The sequence below is a fragment of the Oncorhynchus mykiss genome, chromosome 30 (genome assembly GCF_057628025.1).
Source record: "Oncorhynchus mykiss isolate SJ-2025 chromosome 30, ASM5762802v1, whole genome shotgun sequence".
Taxonomy (NCBI): domain Eukaryota; kingdom Metazoa; phylum Chordata; class Actinopteri; order Salmoniformes; family Salmonidae; genus Oncorhynchus; species Oncorhynchus mykiss.
Genome location: NC_143051.1, coordinates 7,506,859 through 7,525,804, shown reverse-complemented (window position 1 = coordinate 7,525,804; position 18,946 = coordinate 7,506,859). Strand labels below are relative to the sequence as shown.

General features: G+C 45.5%; 1 protein-coding gene across 2 annotated transcripts; it reads right to left on the bottom strand.

Annotated features, from left to right (window-relative positions):
* Positions 1-933: 933 nt before the first annotated feature.
* On the bottom strand, positions 934-18,724 carry LOC110487859 (alpha-taxilin). 2 transcript variants are annotated; one of them, XM_036970850.2, is made up of 12 exons: positions 18,624-18,724; positions 17,745-17,937; positions 15,639-16,232; positions 15,136-15,227; positions 14,438-14,608; positions 12,636-12,701; positions 11,852-11,980; positions 10,546-10,665; positions 6,921-6,995; positions 6,403-6,495; positions 3,326-3,421; positions 934-3,028 (listed from the first exon to the last, which is right to left on the bottom strand). In XM_036970850.2, the coding sequence occupies exons 2-12, from the start codon at positions 17,896-17,898 to the stop codon at positions 2,738-2,740; spliced, it is 1,881 nt and encodes a 626-aa protein (XP_036826745.2). In that variant the 5' UTR covers positions 17,899-17,937; positions 18,624-18,724; the 3' UTR covers positions 934-2,737. The 2 variants fall into 2 exon arrangements, with proteins under 2 accessions (XP_036826745.2, XP_036826746.2); XM_036970851.2 differs by having other exon boundaries at positions 11,852-11,959.
* Positions 18,725-18,946: the final 222 nt, after the last annotated feature.

The following is an 18,946-nucleotide window of genomic DNA, read 5'->3' as shown; positions in this document are numbered from 1 at the left end:
CTAGAGAGCTAATTTGCAGCTTTCGACTGGGGGTCAAAAATAAAAGACCCATTACGAAAATCACATAACAGATACATATTTTAAATAAGCAAGTAATTAAGTAGACAGGACAAGACAAAAGTATAGGGAAATAGAAACAATATTTGGTTATTGATCAACATGGTTGAATCTCTAAAACCAGTGAGGATCAAGATACAGTGAGTCCGTCTTAGGAGACAAAATAAATGCGGGTTGTCTTGTGATTACGATAAACTGTGTGATTATGAAATAAATAATATTGCATTCCTCAAACTGCAGCCCCCGGAACCCGACCCGGACCAATGCTACAATCTGAAACATGGAAGACACAGCAAGTGTACACGACAGAAAGACAATTTATGCATACACTTTCATTGAAATAACCGTACCTAATTCTTCCGACATAACTCTTGATAGTGAAAATAAATAAAAAAAACTCCCAGTTCAACAAGTGTTCAGAACAGAAAGTATGTCTTCCTTTTTTAAAACAGTATGGGTGGCACACTGATTGGCACCAGTCATAACCATGTCAACTCGAACACTACACGGTTTATATAGAAGGTAGACATTGCCACTAACCACTCATACAGGGTCAGTTGTTTCACCTTCCCAATGGTCAGGGTTAGGAAAGGACTAGAGTAATCTGATCCTAGATCTGTGGTTAAGATCAACTGAGTGTTTACGTCTGGGGGTGTGTATTCATTAGTGTATACCTTCGCAAACCATTTTACAACCGAAAACACGTTTCTTATTGGATGAATTCAGGTAGTTCCCTCCCGGTTACATCCTGTTTCCTAACGTTTGGTTCTTAGTGAATACACCCCAGGACAGTGTGTCGAGGACGGGAGGGGATAACACATTCTCAGTTAAGTTCGTCAAATCAAACTGCCACAAAACTAAATAGCGAGGCTGGGGTTGCATAGATATATCAGTTAAAATATTTTATTACTTGCACCTGATTAACAAATCGAACTATCCGAGTTGTGATTCAACAAATCTTGCTAAGATACGTACACTCACTCACCCACACACAGGCATTAATTATTGGTAGCCAACCTTGGTCAGTACATTTCAATATCTGTTTTAGTGGTTAATGGAATCTTACATCTTAAACATATACATGGCTCATGATAGCAAGGAAAGGCAGCATGAAAAAAACATTCCATCGGATCAAATGTTGTAGAATGACATTGGGAAAACAAGGAATATGAGCGTGTGGAATGGATACATGCATATTGTGGGAATGATGACGAAAAAAAACAATCTCAATTAGTTAACCATTCGTTTTTTTTTGGACTGATATCTATATATAGTGGTGAATCTCCATTAGATACACAGGTGTTAAAATAACATATCAAAAAACAGTCTACAAACTCTGCTGTGTAACATGATATAAAGAAACAAACCAAAACACAAGGCTATTCCCTCTATTCTTGGGGTGTATTCAGTAGTGCACACTGTAGTGAAACATTTTGCAATGGAAAACACGTTTCATATTGGACGAGTTCAGTTTGGTCCCTTCCCTGATTTGCCCTATTAGCTTCCTGTTGGTTCCGAGACATTACACACCCCCTGGTTAAAGGGTACTTTCTGTAGATCCACCGATTGCGCAAGATTCCTACAGAATACGTACATAATCCATTAACGCTCTGGACCTCTGGTTCTAGGATAAACAATGATATCTAGAACAGAATGAAAAAAAGTGACATCCCCAACCTAGAGATATACACACTGATCTTTGAACTGAAAAGGTGATGATCCCTACATGCTCTGGGTTGAAGTCCAACTGTGGCCAGACATCTGCTGCTTCACTGTATCTCTGTATGACGGACACACACACACACACACACACACACACACGAAAGACCGATGGAGACAGGCACACACCTACTAAATACTCTTGTGGTCCAACATCATCTAGGGTTCTGGTGAAATATAGGACACTATTTTGGGAATAGGGTGCAAATTGTGACAGTCTATTCCCATATGGTTCTGGTGAAATATAGGGCACTATTTAGGGAATAGGGTGCAAATTGTGACACAAAGTCTATTTCCATATGGTTCTGGTGAAATATAGGGCACTATTTAGGGAATAGGGTGCCAATTGTGACAGTCTATTCCCATATGGTTCTGGTGAAATATAGGGCACTATTTAGAGAATAGGGTGCCAATTGTGACAGTCTATTCCCATATGGTTCTGGTGAAATATAGGGCACTATTTTGGGAATAGGGTGCCAATTGTGACACAGGCTATTCCCATATGGTTCTGGTGAAATATAGGGCACTATATAGGGAATAGGATGCCAATTGGGGAGCAGGCTTTCCTTAGCTTGTGATTTACATGAACATTGCGTACAGGAGTTCTGAAAGGAAAGGACAAAAAAACCCGCAGGATAAGAACCTTCAAGGCGGCACAATCTCCCCTGACTGACATCACCTTCAACTCTCCAGGCGGGAACCAGAGCAAGTAGACGCTGCTACCCGACTACAAATCCAGGATCAGGTTCTCTTGCATCGCCCTATTGGGTTTTTTTAGTTAGGATGGACCAAATGGAAACTGATTCTAGATCTGTGGTTAAGGGGACAACTTCATCTTATTCTTGAGGGAATTTACACAGACCCACACTCTTATCGCCTACGTTAGTAGTGGCTTGGCTTGCAGGCTGGAAGTTGGTTGGTGAAGAGGAGAGTGTGAGCGTTGTTGCCCAGGCGAGAGGTTTCATTCCTGGGCCGTGAGGGAGGCTGCACAGGCCTGGTTCTCAGCGTCCAACTCTGGGCAGCAGGGTGTGGGGGAACTAGGGGTGGTGGTGTCGGGGTCTGGGCTGGACTCCTGGGAGTCTATGGGGGGGAGGGAGGTGGATTCATCTCCTGGGCTGGTGTCGTCGTCGGTGCTAAGGCCCTGTACCTTCTTGCTGAGTTCGTTGCGTTCGTTCTGCAACGCCCGACAGAGCTTCTCCAGCCTCGCTACCTTCCCCTGGAGGCTGTCAAACTCACGCTCCTGCAGAGTTTTCTAGGGAACACACACACAGAGTCAGTCACAGACACCTTGCACTTTTCACAACAGAACAAAAATGCACTCACACTAATCTAAAAGTCCCATTCAGAGATTCAAAATCCCCAGTCCAGCCTACCACCTCAGCCATGATCAGTGATTTAAATCCCGAGTCCAGCCTACCTCCTCAGCCATGATCAGTGATTTAAATCCCCAGTCCAGCCTACCTCCTCAGCCATGATCAGTGATTTAAATCCCCAGTCCAGCCTACCTCCTCAGCCATGATCAGTGATTTAAATCCCGAGTCCAGCCTACCTCCTCAGCCATGTTCAGCAGGGCCTTGTTGCTGCTCTCCCACCTGGAACGATACATGGTCGTCTCCTTCTCCAGCTTCTTGATCTTCTTTGTCATCTACGGACACACACACACAGGGTCACATGACCACAGGGTCACATGACCACAACAAAGAGACAGACCTGCCAACCCGGGAATCGTTTTTTTTACGAGTACCACTTCAGCGCGGCGGCGGCACCCCCAGCCCCACTACGGCGCACGTGCAACACCCACACTGCACAAATCATTTGGCATGCACTTTTTTTTTTTTTTAATTGCCTAATAATTATGTTGGCAGAAAACTGCCTCAGTAGTCTACAGACTTATGGGTAATTGGCTGCCCCTCAGTAGCTAACTAGAAATACACTGAAATGTATAATCAAAGTACATGAGGATGGCTGGGGGGGTGATCAGGAATTTGGAGAATTTAGCTTCTTTTTAATTTTTTTAAACACCTGAAACAGCTTATTTTCTGCAATCCAGAGTCATGATCAGTTTCATTCTAAAATGGTCTATTTTTCTGCATATCGAAGCATACATCTTGAGCCGTCTATTGGTTATTTAAAAAAAATATATTTTAAAAATACACTAATTATGTTGCTCTGCATCTCTGGGTAAAAAGACTGAAAGGAATGTGAGTTTTATTCAGTACATTTAGTTATTGCTGGAAGTCCACCAACCTTGACAGCAGGCAGGCCAGCTAAGATACAGGTAACTACAGGTAAAATAAATGACAACGTTTGAGTAAATGAGGGTGGCACGAGCAGTCACTGGTTTGATGAGCATGAAAACGAGGTAAGCCATATTGCATGGCCGTCTCAGGGCACCCGATCTCAACCCAATTGAACACTTGTTGAAGACTCTGGAGAGGCGCCTGAGACGGTGTTCTCCACCACCATCAACAAAACACCAAACAAGAGAATTTATCGTGGCAAAATGGTGTTGTATCCCTCCACTAGAGCTCCAGACACTTGCAGAATCTATGTCAAGGTGCACTGAAGCTGTTCTGGTTCGTGGTTGGCCCAACCTCCTATTAAGAGACTTCATGTTGGTGTATTTTATTAATTTAACTTTTATTTAACTAGGCAAGTCAGTTAAGAACAAATTACTTTTTACAATGACAGTGTTACCTTCTTAAAAATGTTATTTTATATATATATATATATATTTTTTTTTATAGATAAGCTAGCTGCTCTAACTTGATTGATAGCATGAAATGGCTTCTGGGTATTGAGTTATAAGGTTGGGAACCCATCTGTGATAGCTAAAGCCTACTTCATAAAATTTCTAGGTGGCTTGTAGTATTTTAACAGGACAAATCTGAGTGGCCATGCCCCTATGGGCATGAAGCCTCTGTAGGCCTACGGTTGGGTAGGGGGGAGGTCCTGAAGGGGTCAGTCAACCTCCCCCTCAGGAATTTGGAAGAATTCTCTCTCTCTCGAAAAAAAAAGAAAGAAGTTTAAACCTGCCATTTCCTGAAACCTAGCATCTTAAATTATATCAAACAATGTAGCCAACACAGAAGTCTTATGTTTTGATCATAAATGACATTGAGGTGGTCTCAATAAAAAGTCCAGATTATTCTAGGTTAAATTTAGGGGTCATGATTATTCTAATTAAAAAGGGAAATTTCATAATTTCCAACTTCATATTCATCACCTCCAGCACCAACAGAATATCAACATGTGAAAACAGCTCGTTTCTATGTTTTGAAGTGAAGAAGAGTGAGGAAGACAAGTGTTCCCAAAGACATCAGTGTGCATCGTGTGATTTTAACCAATGAGGAGGCATTGCATACTAATTGATTGATGATGTCACTGTAAACACTTATCTTCCTGTATCTTAATTTTTTTTAAAAAAACACACAATTTTCACATACAGTGAGTTGATGTTGGGGTGATGCTGGAGACGAACATGAAGTGGAACATCTTAGAAATAATAGGCGTCTTTATGCAGATAGTCGGGTGAAAATGTAAACTGGCTTCTTCATTTTGTTTTGCGGGAAAATTCAGGATAATTCAATTACTGGATGTAACAGTCTAGCTTACTGTATGTAAAGGATATTTGGAATGTGAAACAACTGAACTAGGGTTATACGAGCTTGTTTCTGCCCTCATCCACCCGGGCCCTGCCCTCATCCACCCGGGCCCTGACCACTAGGCTACCATTCATTCAACGTGCCTCATCGTCATGGGTGACCTGATTATTATGACATCGTTAGCAGCCTACTGTTTTGACCTCCAGAGGACTGATTCATTAACACAACTCTGCTAATCTTCAACAGTTTAACATCACTTTCTGAAGGTCTGTATTTCAGCAGAACAGCTCTCTGCCATGTCCGTTTCCATCCATGCAGCGACGCGCACCGAAGCACCGCACGTTTCCTTGCTGGTCAATGCACTCGCCTACTACCGTCTTCGCGGAGATCATGTGCGGGCAAGAAGGTTCTCGCTTAGTAGACTAAACGCCGTAGCTCACTACCTTTTGTCGTAATGAAGCCTTAGCGAAGGAGCTAACTAGGAAAGTGGTTACGTCAACGTTTACCGAACTCGGTCCTCGGGATCCCAAGGGGTGCACGTTTTGTTTTTAACCCCAACAATACACAACTGACACTTGATGATTATTTACAGGGCAAAAACCAAAACGTGGATCCCGAGGACCGAGTTTGGTAAACCCTTGGGTTATTGTGCGTAACTTAACACACATACATAGTGGGAAATGTATTCGGCAAACAGTTTGTTCTCCATTTTCCCCTTACACATCAGTGGTATCAACAGACAAAGTGGAGAGCCGTCACCCAGGGAGAAAACAGTACCATGGTTACGGGGGGGGGCGGACCGGAGAGAGAGAGACTTTTTCCCCCTTTCGCCCAAGTCCTCTGATTGGCTCAGCTCCAACTTCAGACGGTTGAGTCAAAAACCAACCATGTGCCAACTTGAATCCTATTTACTGGATTGTTTTTCGTACCAGCGCACTTTGACCTCAAATTGTGTGTAGGTTGGCAGGTCTGCGGACTCAAACATGGGTGCGCCTCCATTTTAACACACACACAGACTCACCTTCTCCATCTCCTGTTTGAATGTGGTGAACACCTCGTTGCTCTTGGACAGAGTCGTCTGGAACTCCTCAAACTTCTCTGTGTATAAGGACAGCTGGATGGAGAAACGGGACACAGAGGGGACACAGAGGGGACACAGAGGGGACACAGAGAGGATACAGAAGGGACACAGAGGGGAACAGAGAGAAACAGAGGGAAACAGAGGGAAACAGAGGGACACAGAGGGGAAACAGAGGGGACACAGAGGGGACACAGAGGGGACACAGAGGGGACACAGAGGGGAACAGAGAGAAACAGAGAGACACAGAGGGACACAGAGGGACACAGAGGGACACAGAGGGGAAACAGAGGGGAAACAGAGGGGAAACAGAGGGGAAACAGAGGGGAAACAGAGAGGAAATAGGGAAAACAGAGGGAGGAGAGTTCATTCACATATTACCTTTACAGCTCAGCAGAAACAGTGAGATGTTTATCGTAGAGCATCCACTCTGTCCTACAGAGTTCTAGAGAGGTTGTTACCTGTTGTTTGAGATGCACCTCCTGCTGCTTCATGAGCTCACACATCCTCTGAGACTCTGCCGCTTCCTTCAGCAGCTGGAGAGACAGGAGACAACATGAGACCAACCCATCGTCTGAAAGTACCTCTACCTTCAGCAGCTGGAGAGACACGAGACTAGGGCTTTCCACGACTAAAAATACATAAATATTGGGTCTACCAAGAGTCATCTTTTTCCTTTGACCAATCGATTGGTTGAAATTTTCAAAATGTGTATTTATCTTGAGTTTTAATCAAATCAACTATATGCACTGAGCTTGTCTGATGCTATAAGCACACGATTTGATTAAATAATCAAGACACACAAATGACTAGAGGGAGTCCGACCGCAATTGATTTGATTGTGCCGGGCTCAGACTTGCTGTGCCGTCTAAAAACCAAAACAATTAGCACCCATTGTCTGTCTCTCCTCCCTGCTGCAGCGACCGACACGGAACATCAACAGTATTTATCTCGCTGTCCAGTGTTACTGGAGCTGTAACATAATTAGAGCCATTTCTAAACTGAAACGTTCTGTTACCGAAATCCCTCATTTGTTTAGGAACATTTTTTGACTCAACCCTCGCTCTCTTTACACGACAGATGTATACATCACATGCATGTGACCTATATAGCATATCATAATCACGTCAATAAATTGGTTATAACAAACTGTGAACACTAACACTCGAAACAGGAATGTTTAAAAGGTGCGTTCTGAGCCCTCTCCTGTACTCCCTGTTCACCCACGACTGCGTGGCCACGCACGCCTCCAACTCAATCATCAAGTTTGCGGACGACACAACAGTGGTAGGCTTGATTACCAACAACGACGAGACGGCCTACAGGGAGGAGGTGAGGGCCCTCGGAGTGTGGTGTCAGGAAAATAACCTCACACTCAACGTCAACAAAACTAAGGAGATGATTGTGGACTTCAGGAAACAGCAGAGGGAACACCCCCCTATCCACATCGATGGAACAGTAGTGGAGAGGGTAGCAAGTTTTAAGTTCCTCGGCATACACATCACAGACAAACTGAATTGGTCCACTCACACAGACAGCATTGTGAAGAAGGCGCAGCAGCGCCTCTTCAACCTCAGGAGGCTGAAGAAATTTGGCTTGTCACCAAAAGCACTCACAAACTTCTACAGATGCACAATCGAGAGCATCCTGGCGGGCTGTATCACCGCCTGGTACGGCAACTGCTCCGCCCTCAACCGTAAGGCTCTCCAGAGGGTAGTGAGGTCTGCACAACGCATCACCGGGGGCAAACTACCTGCCCTCCAGGACACCTACACCACCCGATGTCACAGGAAGGCCATAAAGATCATCAAGGACATCAACCACCCGAGCCACTGCCTGTTCACCCCGCTATCATCCAGAAGGCGAGGTCAGTACAGGTGCATCAAAGCTGGGACCGAGAGACTGAAAAACAGCTTCTATCTCAAGGCCATCAGACTGTTAAACAGCCACCACTAACATTGAGTGGCTGCTGCCAACACACTGACACTGACTCAACTCCAGCCACTTTAATAATGGGAATTGATGGGAAATGATGTAAATATATCACTAGCCACTTTAAACAATGCTACCTTATATAATGTTACTTACCCTACATTGTTCATCTCATATGCATACGTATATACTGTACTCTATATCATCGACTGTATTCTTATGTAATACATGTATCACTAGCCACTTTAAACTATGCCACTTTGTTTACATACTCATCTCATGTATATACTGTACTCGATACCATCTACTGTATCCTGCCTATGCTGCTCTGTACCATCACTCATTCATATATCCTTATGTACATATTCTTTATCCCCTTACACTGTGTACAAGACAGTAGTTTTGGAATTGTTAGTTAGATTACTTGTTATTACTGCATTGTCGGAACTAGAAGCACAAGCATTTCGCTACACTCGCATTAACATCTGCTAACCATGTGTATGTGACAAATAAAATTTGATTTGATTTTACTGGTTGCTCAGTAGGTAAAGGGAATGTCAGATAAGTGGAATAAATGTGACTAGTTGTGGAAAACACTGGATATCAAGAAAAAGGGAAGGAGGCAGCAGTGTGTGCATATTGTGTGTGCCAAACAGGTGCACAATAACATTTGACCATTTGGAACAATGTAAACACTAAATAAATAAGAAGCGAACTAGCGAGTCGGTTGTAACTTAAACATTTTTTTTTTTTAAAAGTCACATTAATTAATGAATGCAATTCAGGCCTATTTATTATTTAAGCTAATTATTCAACGGTCGCTTTGTTATTTATTGCAAAAACTAAAATGCTCGATTGCATTTCTAAATCATGAATGACTCCTACGCTGTGCGATGACACGAACAAATAAATAAACGACTTATTGATACAGGAAGCCTATACAACAAGTACAAAATCATAACAACGACTAGGAGATAAAGGAAAAAGGAAGGTGGTTATTATAAATACAACATCTTGACTATTGGGAACAGTGTAAACAGTAAATGAATACCAGAGAGTCTAACGGACAAAAAGGGTTAAAGCCTTTACTACAGCAAAGCTTTAGATTTATTTTTAAATCAACGCAGTGCCTGTACAATAACAAAGACCGTAATTAATTTTCCAGAATTATACATAATTATGACATTGAAGGTTGTGCAATGTAACAGCAATATTTTGACTTTCGGTTCCAAAATAATAACCGTTTTGTCTTTTGAAATTTGACCATATTAATGACCAAAGGCTCGTATGTGTATTTTTATATTATAATTAAGTCTATGATTTGATAGAGCAGTCTGAATGAGCGGTGGTAGGCGGCAGCAGGCTCGTAAGCATTCATTCAAACAGCACTTTACTGCGTTTTCCAGCAGCTCTTAGCAATGCTTGAACCACAGCGCTGTTTATGACTTCAGGCCTATCAACTCCCGAGATGAGGCTGGTAATACTAAAGTACCTATAAGAACATCCAATAGACAAAAGGTACATAAAATACAAACAGTATAGAGAGAAATAGTCCTATAATAACTACAACCTAAAACTTCTTAACTGGGAATATTGAAGACTCGTGTTAAAAGGAACCACCAGCTTTCATATGTTCTCATGTTCTGAGCAAGGAACTGAAACGTTAGCTTTTTTACATGGCACATTTGCACTTTTACTTTCTTCTCCAACACTGTGTTTTTGCATTAATTTAAACCAAATTGAACATGTTTCATTATATACTTGAGACTAAATTGATTTTATGTATTATATTAAGTTAAAATAAAAGTGTTGATTCAATATTGTTGTAATTGTCATTATTACACACACACACACACACACACACACACACACACACACAAATATATATCTAAATTAAAAAAAATAATAAATACATCTGCTGATTAATCGGTATCGGCCTTGAAAAATCACAATCGGTCGACCTCTAGCTCCCATATGATTATTGTGACTAACGATAGCTTGTCTTCATTTGGACACTCTTGAAAACGAGATGCATCAAGTCATTTCTTCCTGTAAAATGTTTAAAAAAAAAATATATATATATATATTCTCATCGAGTTGAATATGTTGACTAGAGTGTTCACCAAACAACCATATTATTTTACTGTTACTCACAAAGTCCTTCTCTCTGTGATGGCGGTCCTCTGACTCTATGAGCAAACCCTGAGCCTGGTGTAGCTTAGCATCCACCAACTGTTGCTGCAGTTCCTTATGCTTGAACACCTTGTCAATGTGCTGAGAGAGGACAGGGGGTTAACAGTCACATGACCAGAACATTGTCAGACATTTACTGCAGTTGTGTGCTTTAGTTGTGTAAGTCAATGGACTTGTCCTAGCTCCTCCTAGAAACACACACGCCGTTCTCCCCACTCGTAACCGCGCACGCACGCCGTTCTCCCCACCCATAACTGTGCAACGCCGTTCTCCCCACCCGTAACCACACACGCACGCACGCCGCTCTCCCCACCCGTAACCACGCACGCACCCCGCTCTCCCCACCCGTAACCACGCACGCACCCCGCTCTCCCCACCCGTAACCACGCACGCACCCCGCTCTCCCCACCCGTAACCGTGCACGCACCCCGCTCTCCCCACCCGTAACCGCGCACGACGTTCTCCCCACCCGTAACCACGCACGCACGCCGCTCTCCCCACCCGTAACCACGCACGCACCCCGCTCTCCCCACCCTTAACCGCGCACGCCGCTCTCCCCACCCGTAACCGCGCAAGCCGCTCTCCCCACCCGTAACCGCGCACGCCGCTCTCCCCACCCGTAACCGCGCACGCACCCCGCTCTCCCCACCCGTAACCACGCACGCACCCCGCTCTCCCCACCCGTAACCACGCACCCCGCTCTCCCCACCCGTAACCACGCACAACGTTCTCCCCACCCGTAACCACGCACGCACGCCGCTCTCCCCACCCGTAACCACGCACGCACGCCGCTCTCCCCACCCGTAACCACGCACGCACCCCGCTCTCCCCACCCGTAACCACGCACGCCGCTCTCCCCACCCTTAACCACGCACGCCGCTCTCCCCACCCGTAACCACGCACGCCGCTCTCCCCACCCGTAACCACGCACGCCGCTCTCCCCACCCGTAACCACGCACGCCGCTCTCCCCACCCGTAACCACGCACGCCGCTCTCCCCACCCGTAACCACGCACTCCGCTCTCCCCACCCGTAACCGCGCACGCCGCTCTCCCCACCCGTAACCGCGCACGCCGCTCTCCCCACCCGTAACCGCGCACGCCGCTCTCCCCACCCGTAACCGCGCACGCCGCTCTCCCCACCCGTAACCACGCACTCCGCTCTCCCCACCCGTAACCATGCACGCCGCTCTCCCCACCCGTAACCACGCACGCCTCTCTCCCCACCCGTAACCACGCACGCCGCTCTCCCCACTCGTAACCACGCACCTCCTCTCGTAGTTCGTACTGTTGGATGAGTTTCTTGAGCTTCTCTGCCAGCTCAGAGTTCTCCAGCCTAAGACTGGCATTCCTCTCGTCATGCTGCTCCATCTGGGCCTGGATGTCATACAGAGTCACCTGTGAACACACGCACACACACACCACACGCAAACTCACACCACACGCACGCCACACGCAAACACACGCCACACACGCAAACATACGCAAACACACGCCACACGCAAACTCACACCACACGCACACACACGCACACACACACCACACGCACGCCACACGCAAACACACGCCACCTCACACCACACGCACACACACGCCACACGCAAACACACACACGCGCAAACACACACGCGCAAACACACACACACGCGCAAACACACACGCAAACACACACACACCCGCAAACGCGCAAACACACACACACACGCACACAGGCAAACACACACACACGCAAACACACACACACACGCAAACACATGCAAACACACACACACGCAAACACACACACACACGCAAACACACACACACGCAAACACACACACACGCAAACACACACACACGCAAACACACACACACGCAAACACACACACACACACACAGGCTAGAGGACGTTACATCACAATAGACACCAACCGGTGTTGTATCTTTGGGTGAACGTCCACAAAGTATTTCCTAGATTTCTCACCTCATCGGAGAAGATGGCGGCCCATAAATCAACCCATCAAGGAAAAGATTTGACATTCATCCCCTTCTTTACATGACGCTAGTGGCTCACCTGGAAGTGTGCCGTCACTTCCTTCCTCTTCTCCTCCTCCACACGTGCACGCTGCATCCCGTCGTCCTGCAAGAGCAGGTCAAAGTTCGTGTAAAACGTATGGCTCCATTTTAGTCCAGAAAGCTGTTCAACTTCATGAGTCTGAGACGACTGATTCGCATTAAGGGCCCGACCCAGACCTGCCAACCGGGTCCAGCTTTTTAAGAGGACCAGACGCACATTGGAGATTCATAAACAAACATCACACCTGGTTCAGTTCAGTCCTCTGAAAAAGGCATTTACAAAACAACAAAAGATTCATACTGATAAGTTGTTTTTTTTAAAACCTTTATTTAACTAGGCAAGTCAGTTAAGAACAAATTCTTATTTTCAATGACGGCCTAGGAACAGTGGGTTAGCTGCCGTGTTCAGGGGCAGAACGACAGATTTGTACCTTGTCAGCTCGGGGGTTTGAACTTGCAACCTTCCGGTTACTAGTCCAACGCTCTAACCACTAGGCTACCCTGCCTCTAACCACTAGGCACTACCCTACCTCCTCTACACTCTAACCACTAGGCTACCCTACCTCCTCTACACTCTAACCACTAGGCTACCTGCTGTCCCTACACTCTAACCACTAGGCTACCCTACCTCCTCTACACTCTAACCACTAGGCTACCCAACCTCCTCTACACTCTAACCACTAGGCTACCCAACCTCCTCTACACTCTAACCACTAGGCTACCCTACCTCCTCTACACTCTAACCACTAGGCTACCCTACCTCCTCTACACTCTAACCACTAGGCTACCCTACCTCCTCTACACTCTAACCACTAGGCTACCCTACCTCCTCTACACTCTAACCACTAGGCTACCCTACCTCCTCTACACTCTAACCACTAGGCTACCTGCCGCCCCAAAGTACAGAACATATAAAATAAATATATGTTGTGGAATTAGCACAGATTGTATGTTTATTCCATTACATTGTACAGTGTAGAATGGTGATAATTATCTAACCCAGCTAGCCCTAACCCACCCAGCTAGCCCTAACCCACCCAGCCCTAACCTAACCCACCCAGCCCTAACCTAACCCAGCTAGCCCTAACCCAGCCCAGCTAGCCCACCCTAACCTAACCCAGCCCGCCCTAACCTAACCCAGCCCAGTAGTGTGACAAAGGTACAAGTGTGAGCAACCGCTTCACCATCCTTTACCTAGAGAGGAAGTACCGGTTTCACCATCCTTTACCTAGAGAGGAAGTACCGGTTTCACCATCCTTTACCTAGAGAGGAAGTACCGGCGTCACCATCCTTTACCTAGAGAGGAAGTACCGGTTTCACCATCCTTTACCTAGAGAGGAAGTACCGGCTTCACCATCCTTTACCTAGAGAGGAAGTACCTGCTTCACCATCCTTTACCTAGAGAGGAGGTACTGGCTTCACCATCCTTTACCGAGAGAGGAAGTACCTGCGTCACCATCCTTTACCTAGAGAGGAGGTACTGGCTTCACCATCCTTTACCGAGAGAGGAAGTACCTGCTTCACCATCCTTTACCTAGAGAGGAAGTACCGGCTTCACCATCCTTTAGAGGGGAAGTACCTGCTTCACCATCCTTTACCTAGAGAAGAAGTACCGGCTTCACCATCCTTAAGAGAGGAGATGGACCGGCTTCACCATCCTTTACCTAGAGGGGAAGTACCTGCTTCACCATCCTTTACCTAGAGAGGAAGTACCGGCTTCACCATCCTTTACCTAGAGGGGAAGTACCTGCTTCACCATCCTTTACCTAGAGAGGAAGTACCGGCTTCACCATCCTTTACCTTGAGTGTGCGGTTGTGTCTCTGCAGCTCCCGACAGAGCGACTCCAGTTTGCTGCGTGCCAGGATGGTCTTGCTGTGTTCGTTCCTCAGGTGGTCCGTCTCCTGCACCAGCTGAGACTGTTTCTTCTGCAGGACCCGCATTAGCTTCTGGTTGTTCCGCCGCTCCTCCAGCTAAACACACACACACACACACACAGGGATGAATGCACAACACACACAGGGACACGCACACACACACGGAAAATAGTTTAATGCATGAAAATCCTATTACAGCTGTTCAGTTACACCTAAATGAAAAGCTATTGATAAAATGGCTCCAATAAGTCTACTGATTGGAAGTCTAGGGGGGGAATAAGTCAGGCTGCCAAGGGAAGCTGGGTGTGTCGCCCATGTCCTTGGCCAATAAAGACACTGTACAGCGGTTCCCCCTCTAGCCCATTCTAACCGCTGTGGTTTCCCCTCAGTGTTGCTCCATCAGCCAGTTGCCCCGACCATTCCCCTGTAGGTCACCCCTGACCATTCCCCTGTAGGTCACCCCTGACCATTCCCCTGTAGGTCACCCTGTGTTGAGCTACCCTGACCATTCTCCAACACAAGGAGACAGGTTGGCTAGCATGCCGAAATGAAAAGATATTAACTAAATCAAACAGCCTTTGAACCACACCCGAGTCAAAGCATTTATGAGAGTCACTAGTTACCAGTTCAGCATACTTCTTACAGAGGCCTGTCAGTTTATCCTCTGGAGTACTCAGAGTATTCAGGGTCTGCATCAGCAGGGTGATCTCTTTACCTGCAACACACAGGAGAGGGAACACATTCAGTACAACAGAGGGGGGGGGGGACAGCGCAACACCACCTCATCACAACAGGGACCCAACAACACACAAGGGGAAGCTATCCAGCCCTAAACCCCTAGCCACCACATGTAAGACTAACATGTAAGACTAAAATAATCTGATGGAGGGGGGGGGGGGGACAGCGCAACACCACCTCATCACAACAGGGACCCAACAACACACAAGGGGAAGCTATCCAGCCCTAAACCCCTAGCCACCACATGTAAGACTAACATGTAAGATGTAAAATAATGTAATGGATGAGACTGACCTACACCCAGCCAATCATTTCAGATCAACGACAAGCATCCAGGAATACGCCCCCAGGGATTGATTTCAGCCAGAGTAACAGAACCAGTCCTTACCCAGCCCCTTCACCTTCTTCTTCTCTTGAATCTTCACTTTCTCCACTCCGCCGGCGTTCACTTTGACCTCCTCCGGCTTGGCATCCAACTCCTTCTCATTGGCCAGGCCGTTGAGCACGGGGCAGTATGATTGGCCGTTGGGCAGGTTAACCCCGTCCTCCCCGTTGTCCTCCATGCAGTAGGTGTTGAGGATGTCCTCCAGCTGGCGGCTCAGCTCCTCAGCCATGTCACACTGAGACGACACCCCCTCCTCTATAGTGGAGACCGGGAGGGGTACAGGGTCTGGTACAGTGGAGACCGGGAGGGGTACAGGGTCTGGTACAGTGGAGACCGGGAGGGGTACAGGGTCTGGTACAGTGGAGACCGGGAGGGGTACAGGGTCTGGTACAGTGGAGACTGGTACAGGGTCTGCTACAGTGGAGACTGGTACAGGGTCTGCTACAGTGGAGACTGGTACAGGGTCTGCTACAGTGGAGACTGGTACAGGGTCTGCTACAGTGGAGACTGGTACAGGGTCTGCTACAGTGGAGACTGGTACAGGGTCTGCTACAGGTGGGACGGCTGCAGACTCTGCTGTGTTGGAAACGACAGCCACTAGACAGGGGACGGAGAGAAAGATGTAAAAAAAATAAAATAAATAACAGCAATAACAATTACTTATTGGACTTTGAAGTATGTAAGAACAACAAGGGGGACATAAAAATGAATTATAATAACAAAGCAAACAAACAAGCAAAGAAAGAACCCACAAAGCTACACTGCAAGCTACACACACTTATGGGCCTAATCATATAATTCCATATATAATCCCTAATCATATAATTCCATATATAATCCCTAATCATATAATTCCATATATAATCCCTAATCATATAATTCCATATATAATCCCTAATCATATAATTCCATATATAATCCCTAATCATATAATTCCATATATAATCCCTAATCATATAATTCCATATATAATCCCTAATCACATAATTCCATATATAATCCCTAATCACATAATTCCATATATAATCCCTAATCATTTTTTAAAAAAGGAACTCAGTTGGTCTAATAGTAAAGATGTGTCAATTAACTTTTAAAATAAATTATTTTATTGTGCCATGAAACACAACTAGCTAGACATTTTTCAGCCTGGCTACCTGCACACATTCATCCTGTATCCATAGAACTGCACACATTCATCCTGTATCCATAGAACTGCACTGCACACATTCATCCTGTATCCATAGAACTGCACTGCACACATTCATCCTGTATCCATAGAACTGCACTGCACACATTCATCCTGTATCCATAGAACTGCACTGCACACATTCATCCTGTATCCATAGAACTGCACTCCATTGATGAATGGAAAAAGACACTGTTACAATGAATGACATTCAGTGACTGTCAAATAGGCCCCACAGAATAGACGAGTCCACTGCTGTCCGCACGCGTCTCAAACACACATCTACGCAGCCAGTAATGACGTTTTCATTTTTGCGATAGGCTCGCGTTTTTCCCCGGTACGGCATCCCCTTACCATTTCTTTCACCTCAGTAGTAATTTCCATGTAAAAGTTTGTTGAAAAATGTGCTTTACACTAGCTAGGGTGTACTGGCTGTATGGAAGCCTTCACATATCAATGTCACAATGTATAGCTAGCTATGTTGTTGCCATAGTTGTGATACCCTGCGGTCGTAACGGTCCTGCCTATGTGGACGTAGAAATTCAGTGTCATGAGTGTTGTTGAAGGTTCCCAGCTGAGTTGAGAGCTGGAGGAGGTATGCTCATTATTTGAATAGTACCAGACTTGACTTTGTGGATAGGAGCAGTGATATCTATTCAACGCTAGAGAGAAAAAGATCCAGCACAGTCTCAAGAAGTCCACTGTAAAATGACTGCATTTGACTAGTGCCATTATGCCGCGTTCAACATGCTAGTTGAAACTCTGACATTGCCTTCTGGTTGTAGTTATACACACGCCGCGTTCAACCAGTTAGCAGGTCAAAAAAAAATCCCAGAGTTACCTTGTTCTGACTAGACTAGCACATGAACGTGGCCATTTGGTTGTCACTGATGTGATGGTGTAACACACAGCGCTAACTTTACCTGCGCTTTCAGCACCATCAGCTTGTGAAGGCATGTCCTGCTCTTGCTCTTTTGGGCTACTGGTCTCTGTAACCTTGCTTGCCTCCATCTCTCCCGTGCCAGGTGCTGCATCACTGCCCTGCGTGGACGACTCTTGTGTGTCCTGTTTCTTCATGATGAAACGCCCGAAACAGATATCCAAATTGTTCGAGTACTGTGTTTGTATAGGGGAAAAGTCGAACTGTGGCGTGAGTTACAGAACCGAATACGTTAAGTGTTGGCTAACGATCATAACACGTACCCGTGCTTGAGAAAAGCAAGAAATTAAACTGCCAAACGTCAACGGGGATGTGTTAGTGTCGTCTAAACCCATTAGTTAGCGGACTAAACTCAACTGTATTGGTGAACTCAGTCATTCACCAAGGAGTGGAGTTTAGTTGGAAATCAAGACCGTGCACCTTACCAGAAAATGTGTTGAAACATTTTACATAAGCAATATTACATGCATCTGAAATGGCGAACAGCAGCAAGCAAGCAAAGCAACGAAAAAATAAAATGTGGTATGCTAACGAAGTGAAATTGCAACTCGGCCAAAGTGTAGCTAACTACACGAATAGTTGACATATTGGACAGTCTACTTAATAATCTTTGTCTAGCAAGTGAAACAAGACCTCTTCTCTTAGCAACCAAATACATCACTGGGTTTCACTTTAAACAGACATTCGCAACGTTGAGATAAACGTTAGTTAGCAAGCTAACTTAGAAAGCTAAATGCTATCTTAGCTCTACGCTATGGAACACCCCAAAAAAAGACGACACTTCAACATATCGAAACAGTCATTATACATACTTGGAAAAATATTTAGGTACTTTATTAGAACATAAAAATGACTTGATTACCTTCTTGATCCAACTCAATAAACACACTCCGGCGTTGCCTGCTGCCAACCGATACAGGAAATACGCAATGAACCACGGAAGTACGTAACTGACAATCTTGTGGAAAATGTAGTTCAAACCCTCAACTCAGAACTACAAAAACGTTCATTCAACGATTCTACATCTTACACATGCCGCAGCAAAAGTACGTTTACGTTTTCGTATCTTTTAGTCATTCAAAACTTGTTAAAAAAAAATGGAAAAACAGGAGAAAAAGGGTTGCAACATTTTATTTCTCGGGGATTTGTTTTGTACAGTTTCCACTGGACAAGTTTATTTTTTTT

Excerpts from the sequence above, each read along its gene's own strand:
- LOC110487859 (XM_036970850.2), bottom strand. The coding sequence starts at position 17,898 with ATGAAGAAACAGGACACACAAGAGTCGTCCACGCAGGGCAGTGATGCA. Across the intron at positions 12,702-14,437 it reads GACACAACCGCACACTCAAG|GACGACGGGATGCAGCGTGC; the intron begins GTAAAGGATGGT and ends CTGCTCTTGCAG. Across the intron at positions 6,996-10,545 it reads ATCACAGAGAGAAGGACTTT|CTGCTGAAGGAAGCGGCAGA; the intron begins GTGAGTAACAGT and ends CTGTCTCTCCAG.